The sequence below is a fragment of the Nicotiana tomentosiformis genome, chromosome 4, assembly GCF_000390325.3.
Source record: "Nicotiana tomentosiformis chromosome 4, ASM39032v3, whole genome shotgun sequence".
NCBI classification, from domain to species: domain Eukaryota; kingdom Viridiplantae; phylum Streptophyta; class Magnoliopsida; order Solanales; family Solanaceae; genus Nicotiana; species Nicotiana tomentosiformis.
Window position 1 is genome coordinate 4,612,103 of NC_090815.1, and position 14,442 is coordinate 4,626,544.

General features: G+C 35.0%; 1 protein-coding gene across 7 annotated transcripts; it reads right to left on the reverse strand.

The window, feature by feature from the left end:
- Positions 1-563: 563 nt before the first annotated feature.
- LOC104104516 (protein SEMI-ROLLED LEAF 2) lies at positions 564-13,843 on the reverse strand. Of its 7 annotated transcripts, none has more exons than XM_009612631.3 (20): positions 13,764-13,843; positions 12,337-12,672; positions 11,285-11,359; positions 10,454-10,569; positions 10,210-10,324; positions 9,940-10,068; positions 9,321-9,368; positions 8,884-9,068; positions 8,600-8,796; positions 8,068-8,360; positions 7,782-7,931; positions 7,284-7,679; positions 5,749-5,898; positions 5,535-5,610; positions 4,512-4,639; positions 4,104-4,304; positions 3,894-4,016; positions 3,691-3,807; positions 1,668-1,895; positions 564-1,216 (listed from the first exon to the last, which is right to left on the reverse strand). In XM_009612631.3, exons 2-20 carry the CDS (start codon positions 12,481-12,483, stop codon positions 1,046-1,048), a joined length of 3,045 nt encoding a protein of 1,014 aa, XP_009610926.1. In that variant the 5' UTR covers positions 12,484-12,672; positions 13,764-13,843; the 3' UTR covers positions 564-1,045. The 7 variants fall into 7 exon arrangements, with proteins under 7 accessions (XP_009610926.1, XP_009610957.1, XP_009610937.1 ...); XM_009612662.4 differs by lacking the exon at positions 13,764-13,843 and adding an exon at positions 13,434-13,655 and having other exon boundaries at positions 9,001-9,068; XM_009612642.4 differs by lacking the exon at positions 13,764-13,843 and adding an exon at positions 13,434-13,653 and having other exon boundaries at positions 564-1,210.
- Positions 13,844-14,442: the final 599 nt, after the last annotated feature.

Here is a 14,442-nt window from a genome sequence, read left to right on the forward strand (position 1 = left end):
AATGGCATGATATGTTTAAGATCACAAAATTTAATGGTATTGTTAATATGTTATACACCTCTTAGTTTAAGTCTTTAAAAGCACAAAGATTCTTAAACTCCGCGTCTAATTAAATTAAGACAAATAAATCAAGTTAGCGGAGTGACGAATTAAAGCATGAAAAGAATTTCCAATCATGGGTTGTAATGTCAATTCATGATTGCAGCTCATTGATGAGTATACATGGTTGGTGGATTTTACTCCAACTCGGTGTTTAGTTTATGGAGACACGTGTAATTTATTTATTGGATTGATGTAAATATCAGATGTACAGAAGTACACTTTCTTTTTTTTGATTACTCTTTGTTGGAGCTAATGCTCATTTGGTGACTCGAACCCACGCCCACGGGGTTGTAATGTTCAAAAGTACACTATAACAGTTCATATTATACTATAAAACAACAACTACTATGACTCAGTCCCAAACAAAGTTGGTAGACAATATGAATCCTCACTTTTTTCTTTAAACTCAAACTCATATAACCAAAATAAAATAAGAGTAGATAACATAAATAAAAGAAAAATTAAATAAACCAAAGTGTTATTTTCATTTCAAATAGCAGTGTCTGCATACCAGAGAGGGGAGCATATCTCCATCTGAAATCACTAAAAAGAGGAGGAAAAGCTACATTCGATCTTATACACAGTAAATGGCATTGGTTAGGACAGCAAAACCTAACATCTTTGCCAAAACTCTTCAAATCTTCAGAGAGGAATATCTGCAATATGCGTCTCCTCTCCGCCTCCAATATAGTAATATATCACCTCATAAAAGAATAAAGAACAAAAGAATGAACAACTTTGATGTGTATGAGTTACAAACTATGTTATCTACAGCCCTGGCGCTGACTTCCTTTCTGTGCCGGGAGTTGCACGAGGATCTTCTGATTCTCAGTAGCAGAAAGCGCTCTGTATAAGGCTTTAGCCGTACAAAGTCACCCCGCCATCAGGATTCAGGAGGGGAGTTATCTCAACCTTTTCTGTTCGGTATGACTCCTATTGCTATCTACCATCCTGCAGCTTTCAAAAAATTGTCATACGGACTTGATGCTGGTAGTCTGAACGTCTCCGGATTACTTTGACATTGAGCTCCACAATGCCAGTCGACAGTTCCGGGTGATGGTTTTTGAGAAACATTGGCCGCTTTCTGATCTACGAGTTGGTTTTTAACCTGCCCCTATAAAGTAGTGAAGAGTAAGTTTAAGATCAACGTGGATTAAATGTGATACTGTACAAGTTATCGGAGTATAACTTGAACCTTATAAAGGAGATTACAGCATGTAAACAAGTCTAGAAATGCAAGGTAAGAGGAGTTCTAACTGTTAAAGAGTATAAGTTAACTTGTAAAAACAGTCCTAAATATCAACAATAAATGAAACTCATTTCAGAATGGTCATGCAAGAGTTGAACTGCTGGAGTTATCATGTAAAGCAGGAAAATTGTAGCGCTGCGTTTACTGTAAGTTCGTTTTCCATAAAAGATATAACCCAGCTATCCGTTTTGCCAAAGTAGGACAGAAATGGAAAAGCAAATGAATAAGAGAATGGGGAAAAAGGAGAAAAAAGAAATGGTTAGTTTATAGAACTCAAAGAAAACCAAAAAGAAAAAAGAAAAACTACTGCTGAGACCTGATTCTCAACCTGGTTATGGGAAGAGCTTTCTTTGTCCTGTTCACTGGAATTCTGTGATATTCTGATCAGTGCACTATCTTGTCGATGTTGGCTATTCATCAAATTGTACATCCTTTGTTGTTTTCCCGTTAAAAGTGTCTCACAATGATGAGTCATTTCTTTGTAAGAAAAATCAGGTTCATTGCTCAAAGATATTCTCCCTACTTGATGTGCCGTCTCCAAAACCTTCATTTGGAGCAGACAAAGTTAATTTTAGATGATCAGATCAAAATAGAAAACTAAAAAATATCGGCCAAAGGATTAAGTGGTACTCCACAAATATTTGTCAAGACAAGACAAACTAAAGAGCCATCAGATGAGGTTGGTTTTTCTCATAAGCACAGAAAGGAGGCATGAGAATATGCAAGTTCGCTAGAGGTGAGAAATGCAGAATAGCAACATGCACACAAAGAAAAGTGTATCAGAAACGGAAGGAGTAATAGCAACATTTCACGAGTACAGCTAGATGTAAAGCTTTTTGTCAGAGATCATAGTGCAGAAGCAATAGGTTAGACAAATTGCTATTACTCCTTCCGTTTCTGATACACTTTTCTTATTAGTCCGTCTAAAAAAGAATGATATATTTCTATATTTGGAAACAATTTAACCTTAAACTTTTCATTTTACCCTTAATGAGAAAGCTTTTATAAACACACAAAAGTATAGCCCCCGAAAGCTTTTACCCTTTAAGCTTTTAAGACCACAAGTTTTAAAAGTCTCTTTTTTTCCTTAAACTCCGTGTTGAGACAAACTATGTCCATAAATTAAACGGCAAAGGGCCAAATATACCCCTGTACTTTCGAAAATGGTCTAAAAATACCCCTCGTTATATTATTGGGCTATATATACCCTTTCCGTCATACTTTGGAATAAATATACCCTTATTTTGGATGGAGTGTCACGTGGCAGCACCAGATGAAAACGACCCATTTCTTTTTTTACCCGACCCGTTTTAAAAAACCCACCACCCGACCCGTTTTAAAATTCAGTTTTTTTAAAACATATATTTTGTAAAAACTGGATTTTGTTTTTGTAAAAACTGGAAAAAAAAAAGGAATTTGCAAAATATATATTTTTAAGTCTTTTCAGTTTTTTTAAAGTATTCTTTTTGTAAAAACTGGAAAAAAAAGACTCTCCTAAAGCAGTGGACTACATATGCATTAATTTTTAAAAAATGAAAATATTTTGCAATTTTTTTTTTTTCAGTTTTTACAAAAATAATACTTTAAAAAACTGAAAAATATATATTTTGCAAATTCCTTTTTTTTTCCAGTTTTTACAAAATATATATTTTTCAGTTTTAAAGCATTTTTTTAAAAAATATTTTTTTGTAAAACTGAAAAAAAAAAGGAATTTTCAAAATATATATATTTTAGTTTTTTCAGTTTTTTAAAGTATTTTTTTTGTAAAAATTGAATTTTTTTTTTTAAACTAATGCATATGTAGTCCACTGCTTTAGGAGAGTCTTTTTTTTTTCCAGTTTTTACCAAAAAAATACTTTAAAAAAAACTAAAAAGACTTAAAAATATATACTTTGCAAATTTCTTTTTTTTTTTTTTTCCAGTTTTTACAAAATATATGCTTTGAAAAAACTGAATTTTAAAATGGGTCGGGTGGTAGGTTTTTTAAAACGGACCGGGTAAAAAAAAGAAATGGGTCGTTTTCATCTGGTGTTGCCACGTGGCACTCCATCCAAAATAAGGATATATTTGTTCCAAAGTATGACGGGAAGGGTATATATAGCCCAATAGTATAACGAGGGGTATTTTTAGACCATTTTCGAAAGTACAGGGGTATATTTGGCCCTTTGTCGTAAATTAAAACGCAGGGAGTAATATTATTGTATAATATGGTTCTAAGATGAGATTAAATGGAGCGGCATGGACAGAGAGGATATATCCCTTGCTTGCTTGGGACTGAGACATAGTTGTTTTTGTATAAATAATAGGTTAAATAAACATTATATTCGAAAGCCACTTACAGATTCTAAAAGTTGATTGACACTCAACAGATTGGGAATTTCCATGGCGGATTGTTCATTCTGTTTGGAACTGCTTTGAGACAAATCGGGACCATCATCATCTAATATTGAGGACAGCTGCACAACAGTAGAAAGAATGATCAAATAAAGAAAATGAGGATAGAAGAGTATCCCGAAATAAATTTCGCCCTCCAGATGCTTACATCAACTGAATTAGACTGCTGAACTCTATGTTGAGCATCAGCTAAAAACTGAGACCCCAAGGAATCCGAATCATCTGGTGAAAATTCCTTAAGCAACTCTTCCCTTGTAGCTGACACTTCAAACTAGGTGCCAAAATAAGTTATATTAGGGATCAATGCTTAACCAGGGAACCACTATATAGTTGTAAAAATTAGCAGCGAAATATTTACATCTGGTAGATTAGATAAGCTCTTCAGGATTAAAGAAACCAAGGATTCTGTTGACTGTTCTTCAGTGATATTTATTTGCGAGAGACATTTCTGAGCGGAACTATCATCTTCTTTGGATCCATATATAACTTTTCCATAACCAGAACTTGAATCAGCAGCTTGTAGTTTGCTATCTTCAACCAAATGTAAAAATGGATCAACCTGAAAAATGCAATGAAGGATTCCCATGTATTATGACCCGAATAGAAATTAATATAATAATACTGAAAAGGAACAATATATTACACCAAAAAGTAGTTTTTCATCAGTTCAGCTGCTAGTAGAAACCAGGTTGACATGCAATAGAAAGAACAAAGACCACAGAGGCGAACAAATGCATATAAAGCTTGTGAAGAATTGGTTACCAACCGTTTTATCTGAAAGTGTAGCCTTGACACACGGAATGAGAGAAGGTATATTATATGCCTTTGATGAGAAAAGAATCATTGATGTCGCCAACACAAACAGAGATCTTTTACGTGATGGTGGTAGTGACCCTGAAAAAAAAATCATAAGAACTTTGATCTAAAGATCCTTGAAATAAAAAAAATGTACAAGGGAGCATGCAGGAGGGATATCAAAAACTCAAAAGAGATAAGCTGAACCATTTTCCCAGTAAGGAAGGATCATAGTGTTTGAGAATTCTCACATGAGTTATTGCCAAGAGTTTCAGTAATTGAGTAGTTCTTGCCTCATAAAAGAAAACTGCATCATTGACAAGTCTTTGCCTTAAAGGTAAAAGCGAATGAAGCTCTGTGCAGCCAGGGGCGAAGCCACCTTTTGCTAAGGGTGGTCAATTGTATATAAGTAAAATATTAGATTTAGATGTATATAACATATATTGAATACCCTTTGTCGGGAAATTGTTTTTACTTCTTTCAAGTCTGAATACCCTTGGAGAAATTTCTGGCTTCGCCACTGTGTGCAACATGTGTCTAAGCATTGCTATCAAACACCAACGACAACATGAACTCTTTAATTGGTATGAACTAAGCGCTTTCCTATTTTCAGGTGTTTGGTTCTCTCATCTTGTTAATAGTAATCTCTTTGATGAAAATGTTATAAACTCAAAGGTAAGAGAAACTTAGTAAGATAGATAATTTGCAGAGAGTGGGATTAGTCTACTAGGATATCCAAATGAGAAATTTTCAGTCAACATTGAAATGTAAGTCCAAAAACCTTCAATCAATTAAAAATGGATCACGTTAACTTGAAAGATACTAGGGACATAAGAAATGTGGCAAGTGATATTTGTTCTCATGTTCCTAGAGCTCCAATGAGACAATTACTTACCACCCCCTCTCAGAATATAATGGAGGAAGGAATTAAAGGGAAAGAAAAATCTTAAGCAGTTTCGCACCACAGAGAGCATATATGATGTGGCAGTTTTACCTCCTTCAACGAGTGCGACATTTCTTAACGAAAATGCAAGCTGAAAACTTTGCACTAGAGCTTCACGGTATGAGTGCTGCACAAGTACATGAAGATAATTTAAATTTAAGAGAATATAGGAAAGGATATACGGATACGTACCAACACATGTTTGTTCACGCTTAAGTTCCTTTACCGATTTAACATAACATAGAAAATTGCCTCATCCAATTACCTTTGCTCTAGAAAATAGCAAGACCAGGCTAAATGTGTGAGCAATGGCTTCATAATTCTCAGGCATATTGGCAGGAGAAATGGATTGTACCCATAGTGAGGAGAGCAGGAGTACGATTTGGTGGCTGCTGAGTCTTAGAGATTTAGGACCCTGAGGATCATGAGGAAATTAATTTTCACTACTTGGTGAAGTCAAATGAAACAGAATCAAATAACGCTACTACATTGTATAGCTTTCAATCCCAAATTTAAAGACATGTTTTATATAACAGTTATATCAGCAATGCGATATCAGAGTGAATTGCTAAGTCCAATGTCCAACATATCCACTATATGAGTGTTCTGAATATACAGATGTTAAGATGGATACACGATTAGAAAAGATTAGAAACTTTTTCGTGTAATGCGAATGAATGTTTGAACTCTAATGCCCAACATATACACTATATGAGTGTCGTAATATACAGCTATTATGATGAATGCATAATTAGAAAAGATTACAAATTATTACATTTGATAGAAGGTACAAGTAGCACTACGGAGACCTCCAAATACAACGATATGTTGGTGAGATACTACAATGATAAAAGGTGTTAAAAGGTGAGGAGACAGACCTAAAATCATATACTCCTCCATCCCAGTTTATGTGAACCTATTTCCTTCCTTGTCAGTTTCGGAAAGAATGACCCCTTTCTACACTTGGAAACAATTTGACTTCTTATTCTACCCTTAATGATAAGCTTCTATAGCAATACAAATGTTAAGGCATGTTTAGGATCACAAATTTCAGAAATCTAATAGCTACACAAATGTTATAGTATGATTAGGACCACGAGTTTCAAAAGTCTTCCTTCCTTTCTTAAACTCCGTGCATGGTCAAATAGGACATAAATTGAAACGAGGGGAATACATAAAAATTGTCTCAAAAGACCATGGATTTCTCGATACTAAACAAAATACATAATCTGATAAAAGCAAGATTCACATAAAAATATACGAACTAATTAGGATTAAGGCTTTGTCGTGTTGGTACATGTACATCAGGTCCAATGTTTTGCCAGGAGTCCTTTTAGTTTGTCGTAGACTTGCATGTTAGTGTAGGATAAGTGTGTGATTTTTAGAGAAATCCTAGTATGTCTTAAATAAGACAAACTACTCAGTATTGGAATGAAATGGATCCAAATAGAATGGACAGGATATTGAGTATTTATATAGCCAACCCCAACTTGGTTTGGGTTGAGGCATTGTGGTTGTTGTTTGTCCCTATTATTGTAAGCAAGCTTCCAATCATTCTCAGCAGAGGATGTTCAAGAGTGTGCAGCAAAATAAGCTATTGTCACAGATTAAGCAAGTCAGCCGTCAAACCGTGCAAGTAATTTAATTGTCAAGTATGTAAAGAGAGGGTAAAAGCTTGAGTAGTAAAGAATAGCAGATACTAAGTCCCATGATGTAAAGCCAACAGAGTGGTCATGCCAAGGAATCTAGGAGTAACAAAGTGTATAATACTAAGATGGTGAAGATGGTTACAGAACCTACCGCTTCCTTACTTGATTTGTTTGTACACTCTCCAACAGGTGCAGGAGAGCCTATCGTGTTATATACACCGCTATATGTTGATTTTATTCTGTTGAGCATCCCGCTGTTGTTATCTTTCTGTTCCGTCTCAAGGGTAATATTCTCCGCCGAAGAAGACCTCTGGTCTCTCAGCTTTCCAAAAAGAGCAGCTGAAGAAGAGAAGACGGAAACAGTTCTAGAGAGTGCCCTTGAAAAATCTGTTGCCTTCCTTTGGTGGGTGTCCTCCGGTATCTTCTGAGGAGAAACAGAAGATGGAACAAGGACAACAGAAAAGATTCGATGAGCTCCAACTCGTGTTTCATGATCAGGGTGGACCATAGCAGGGAGTAACTGATGAAATAAAGCCTCTGGGAATGCCTAAATATATAAAGAGAAGTCAGATTCTTAACTCAATATCCGTCGGGAAAATCTATGAAAGCAAATAACAGTCTAACAAATTCAAATGTTAATCAGCCTTACTTTGTTTTGATATGACAAATTTGGCATAGAAGCTATGATTTGAGAAGCACGGTAAGCAGCAGCAATAGTAGTTCTTGCTATCACTTTGATACTTGAGATGTTCTCTAACATTACTGCCATCACATCAAGAATAGGTCCTGCATCTCCAACCTAACAGTCAAGGAAACAAAGAATCATGACTTCCGAATACCCATCAATAACAACAAGTTTGGTTAAGACAGCTCTGACGAATTTACGTAGAATGCAACTTATTTGATATTCAAATCCAATGACAGATTTACTGCACCTTATTTGATAACTCCACAAGGCATTCATCCACAGCTTCCTGGAAACTTCGGTTCCACTTTATTAACTCGGCTCCCAGCTTTGCATCGTCAAGCGTATAATGTATACTTTTCCGTAAGTGCCTCATGATATCGGTCACTGCACTGACTAGAGCCATGGAATGATGAATCTTTGTGGTTTGAGCAAGCGAAGTCACAACCTGAACAATGTCAAGCTGCATTTCAGGTTGTTTAAGAACATTTTTGTGATCTAGGTGCTTGACTAATATTGACAGCAGAAGATGTGCATTCTCTCCTGCACAATTGAATAGGGGAATGAGAAATTAAAAAAGTGAGAAAAAAGGCATTATGAATGTTATCTACAAGGAAAATATAATACTAGTAAGAGTAGAACCAAAAGTAATGAAATATTTTTTAAATGAAAGATAACAAAGAGCAAATAAGAGTGCCAAAGAATAAAAAGAAGATAAAATAAAGGACTAACTTCTCCCTTTCTTTTTTCTCTTTTGATAGGTAAAGGGAGTAACTACAAACCTGAAGCATCCATCGTGTACTGCATATCCTTTAGAATAGGTAAAGCAATTCCAGTTTCAGTAGGCCATAAATTGTCGTCATCAAAGTAGCAGAATAAAGATTCCAAAACTCTCCGTGTGGTTGTAGCCTCCTTACCTAGTTTGGCAATGTTATGCAGGCAAATCCTGGACCAAAATGATGGGTTTTCTGCATCCTCCCTGTCACGAGGGAAATTAATATGCACTTTAGGACACCACATACAGAAAAAGAAAAAATCCACCTGACGTTCAGTGTAAAATATTAACTTTGAAATATTTAGTTCCCCTTTCTCATTCACAATGATTCTCCACGAGGGAACCTTCGCAATGACATCTGGGGAAGGAGAAACGTGGCCCTCAACTTTGCGCACTTCTTCCACCCACCTGTTCTGATTTGAGTCTTGAGTTTCCTTTCTTGGCCTTGGATAATTTTCCAACACTACTGAAACAATCTAATAGAAAGGATAAATATATTAATAGAAGTAATAGAGACATCTGGAAAGTAAGATGGACTCAGAGTTTAAGCTACTGCAATAAAGTAGTGCCAAAGTACACTACTGAGAAATACAAAAGATCTATTTCAAGGTAATATCCCGCAAGCGATACAAGTTCAGACATCGGAACATATTCCAGAGATCAAAAGATTTAAGCTAACAATTTTTAGATCTGACAATAAGAAAATAAGGTGGAAAGAATCTGCTTACATTGTCAAACTCGGCTGAAACATGGGAATATTCACCCATGAACCAAACCTGCGACACAGTTAAGTTCTTGTAAGAATATTAATTTAACAACTCCAGGATCAACATTCGATTGCAGGTATCAATTAGTCATGGTATTATACCATTAATCATAGAAGTTACTGGTATAGAATTCAATGGAAAACGAAATCAGGACTTTGAGGAGAATACAAGCCATACACTTACCAATGTAGGATTCTACCTATTCTTTGATTTAATTATTTAAAATTTCCATGCTATAATTAATTTTGGTGACTTCAGCAATGCTTTTCAAACAAGATGCTGCAGCCTATTCATGGTAATAACCATTAAACAGTACAACAATGTCTTTAGCAGAAAATGCTAAGAAGCAAACAAGAAGAGAAGTCCATTAGAGTCTTCAGAATTCTGTAATGTCCTAGTCTACATTTTGACTTCTGTATTTGTTGATGATATAATTTTGACTTATTTTTCTTTTGGAACTGATGAAAAACGAACTTTTATATCGTTTGTATTTAACGGAAAACAATTGCCTCCACAGTTTGTATCAAAAGCACACAGTGAATAGACTAAATAGTAGGCAAAATCCACATGAACTCTGTACCATTGCAGAAAGTGCTTTCAGGCCAACTGTGTGGAGATGTTTTGCACTTTCCTCCTCTCCTATTTGCTGTGCCAATTGACACAGTTTTGGGATAAAACCATCTAAATGAAACATGTAAGTACCATCTTTCTGCATAAAACAATAAAGTCAAGAAGGTATAAGATATTGCAAATTTATAAGGTATCACTGGTGCATAAAGATGAACAATAAATAACACCCTATAGTCTGAACGACCCAGTCTAAAGTTGAGGACAACCCCAAAGAACCAACCTGATTATTTACAAAATCAAATAGTGCTTCACATCCGACAATTAGCATGTCATTCTCCCGCGACTGATCTAGGAGAGTTTGTATGATGCTGAGCAGACTATTTGCAAAAAGTGGCCTGACAGATAAAATGATGAAATGAAAATTAGAAATGCATCAGTTTGTGGCCAACACAAAAAAAAATTAAAAAAAAATGAAAGAAGCTGAAAAAGACCAATTTATACTTTTTTAAGCAACAGAAACTTACATGTGTTCCTTGCATGAAACAACCAACTTTTTGTATATACACATAACAACCTTTGCTGACCGAAAATTCTCATTTCTCAATTCCTTATAACACCTCTCTTCAAGTGACTTTGTTATCTGTTCAGCAGATCCAAGAAAGGCTAATGATAAAAATGTAATAGAAAATACTGACTTTAAGCATGAAACAAAAAAGATCTCTTCTACATAGGGAATAGGGGTGTCAAATGGGCGGGTTGCGCTGATTTTGGGGGGTCAAAATGGGCTGAGTCAATAAATGGGCGGGTCAAAAAGTTACTTGGGCTGAGATGGGCTGGGTGGGTTAAAATTTGGATCATAGTCCAATCCACCCAACTCTTACCAAGCTTTAATTAATGTGTGTTATTTTCTGATGAATTATTTAGTTGCCAAATAAGATTTTTTTTCTTATAACATATCAAATAAAAAAGAATTATTTTAAAGATATTTTAACGCCCAACTTTAGAAGGGTTGAGAGATGGGCTGGGTCAAGACGTCTTGAGTTCAACAAATGGGCTGGGTAACAAATGGGGGGGGGGGGGGGCAATGACCAACCCAACCTTAGGCGGGTTGGGCGGGTTGAATGGATTTGGGCTCAAATTGCCACCCCCTAATAGGAAATATGAATGAGGTAGTTTCCTAGCTTTTTCCAGTTTACCAAAATATGAATTTCATTAACGGACAAAGAAACTGCAGAGCTAAATAAAGTTATCCTGAAGATGAGAAAACAAAGTAATATTTTACAAACTTTCAGGAGGTTTTTCATGGATTGTTTCAGAGGGATCATAATTTTCATGAACACCGCAAACGAATATACCTTGGGAATGCGAAAAGGATTTTTTGCAGCATATTCACAAAGTTTTCCAATCTTCCTATCATTTGGTTCTTCTTCCTGCAAAGAATGGACAAATGTCATATACGTGTGTTTGTAGCACAGAAAGACAGCAAGTTTATCGGTTGTCAAATAATCAAATACCACTGTTTCTGGATTTACTCTGTACCTCATATGAACTCAAAAAACTAATGTCAACGGTGTAAACTAAAGGTAAAATAAGCTTGCCAATTTTAAATGACATCAATTTAAGCACATCAATTCTTCAAATCTAATGCACTTTAATGTTATACGGGCTAAGCTTCTGTATTGTAGTAGCAAGGTAAAACAATTTCGGGAACAGGTTGTTTACATGTTAGTATGGTTAAACTTGAGCTGGATCTAATCTATCATTCCTTATGGCAGATAGAGTTGATGTGTCACAATCAATTAGTATAGAAATTTGTTATATCATGCAGAAGTTCAAATAATAAAATCCCGATTCAGCTTTCTTGGATCAGCATGAACAATCATACATATTCTGCATATCTGCTCATGTGTGACGTCGTAGCCAATTGCCTAGCCAACTTCCACCAAATTCATTTATTGTGAGGCTTCCCTAAAACACAGCAAGACCAAAATCGGATGTGGCCGCTCTAAGAAAACCTAGAATTTTTACATACAGTTCTCCCCATGGACAATGTAAGGGTGGGGGAGTTAATCCCGTGCCATCTTTAACTGAACTTTCACAGACTCATAAGCAAAGCTCAGGTTATTAAGGAACACAGCAGGAAGAGTGCACAAACTTGTTCACCCTTTTGTTAGATACAGCTAGTTGATTAAGTAAAAACAACCAATGCTGCTACTAACTGCCATCAAAATCTAACTTAAAGCAAAAGATGATGACTTCAAGAACCCCTATTAAGTTGAAGTGCTTCATTGCTACAGAGAGAAACTTACATTTAGATTCCAAAAACTGATTAGGGAATTTAACACATAAAAATGAACCAAACAGAAGATGACAGTTTCTTATATCACTTATACAATCCTTGACTAACCTGAGAGCGAGGGAAAATGTCTGAGATCAACTTCTTATACCTCTTAACAGGCTGCCTTGATCTCGTCCGCATCGCAGGGCAGAAGAAACAAAGATTGCCACATGCTGGCAAGACTTGCCTTGAAATCACACCAGATACGCCGTTCATTCTTACTAAAGATTGAATCACAAATTTGTCCTTTTTTTTACCCAATTGAGTTAGCTCACAAAGGCAAATGCTTTCTTTCCCTCCCTAACCTCTAATAGCTCCAATATTCCTACGCCCTCAAAAATCAGAAAGGGAAAGAAAACAACTCAGGAGCTTGTGGGTACTCCTCCTTTAGTCCTGGTTTACAGCCTACAAATGTAGAATTCAAAAACCACTTTACATCAATATCTCATTAAACCATCACATATCAACAATCTATAATAGCAATTTCATCAAAAGTGTATCTCAATTCTCTCAACTAATCAAGATCATGAACCACCCTTTTCATTTATGGGGTTCTAGAAAACTAGCCAAATTAAGCAAAAGGGTGTTTGGGAATTTGAAAAGGATCAACTTACCAAATTGAGGTTCAAGAAAACTAGAAAACTAGACAAATTAAGCAAAATGGTATCTGGGAATATGAAAAAGATCAACTTTTCAAACCAAATTGAGGTTCAAGAAAGCTAGAAAACTAAACAAATTAGGCAAAAGGGTGTCTGGGAATTTGAAAAAAGATCAACTTTTCAAACCAAATTGAGGTTCAAGAAAACTAGAAAACTAAACAAATTAAGCAAAAGGGTGCCTGGCAATTTGAAAAAGATAAACTTTTTAGACCAAATTGAGGTTCAAGAAAACTAGGCAATTAAGCAAAAGGGTATATGAAAATTTAAAAAGATCAAATTTTTTTAACCACAATGGGGTTCAAGAAAACTAGAAAACTGGACAAATTAAGCAAAAGGGCATATAAAAATTCAAAAAAAGATGAAAATTTTCGAGATGAATTTGATGATCTGCTTATCAAAGATTTGTACAACACCAAATACCCTAATACATACATAAGACATTTATATGAATTATACAGGTGGAGTCATATATATATGTATGTACATTAATATATTTTATATATATACCTTCAAATGAATGCCTGTAAAGTACAATTCTGATGAAAACTTAAAGCTTTACAACAATGCACTGGATCTCCTGCATTTCTTCCCTTTCTTCGACAACCCTTTCTCCAAATAATTTGACTCTCTCTCTCTCTCTCTCTCCTCTCTTCTCTCTCCTCTATACACACAATTTACAAAATTTTCTTGAAAAATTAGAAAAAATTAAATGATTCTAAATTTAAATGGGGCTGGCCGGACACTAATTAATAATTGGAAATATTAACACACACATACACAGTAAATGTATAAATATTTATAGAAATGGAAACGCGGAATGATCGAATATTGACTTACTGACATGGGGATTTTCTTATGCTTCCAATTTGGCAATTTTTTACATCTTCACCATTTGCAATTTTTGAGAAAGTTAAGGATGAATAGTTTATTTATTATTATTATTATTATTATTATTATTATTATTATTATTTGTAGAAGAATTCAGAAAAGACAGTTGACCGTTAAACGGCTTTTTTTTGTAAATGGACGTATTTTCTTTTGAGCCCCTAGATCTTTTTTATATACTACTAAGGGACCGTTTGGTACGATCGATAAGGTGAGATAAGATGTGGGATTAAATTTATACCGTGTTGGTTGGCGGAATAAATTTATCCCAGTATAAGATAAATTTATACTGCCAACCAAATACGGTATAAATTTAATCTCATACTTAATCCAGGATATCTCATCTTATCTCACTTTATCTCATCAAACTTGTGATTATTCTATCCAACCTCTCATATGGTATAAATTAGTAATCCTGGGATAATTTAGTCCGCGTACCAAACGACCCCTTAGAATATCGTGTGTATTAGAATTTAACTTATTTACAATGATAATATAAAAAGCTTAGGTCACTTCTATCTATTGTAGATTATATTTAAATTATTAGGTCAATTTTAGTGGTTGAAAAATTTTGCATCGTCAGGTCAAATTTTACCTATTGACTATTGTAAAGGTAAAAGGACAGTCCAAT

Coding starts and splice junctions, on each gene's coding strand:
- LOC104104516 (XM_009612631.3), bottom strand. CDS start 12,483: ATGAACGGCGTATCTGGTGTGATTTCAAGGCAAGTCTTGCCAGCATGT. Junction 8,797..8,883: donor GGGGAACTAAATATTTCAAA/GTTAATATTTTA, acceptor CCCTCGTGACAG/GGAGGATGCAGAAAACCCAT. Junction 1,217..1,667: donor ATAACCAGGTTGAGAATCAG/GTCTCAGCAGTA, acceptor ACTACTTTATAG/GGGCAGGTTAAAAACCAACT.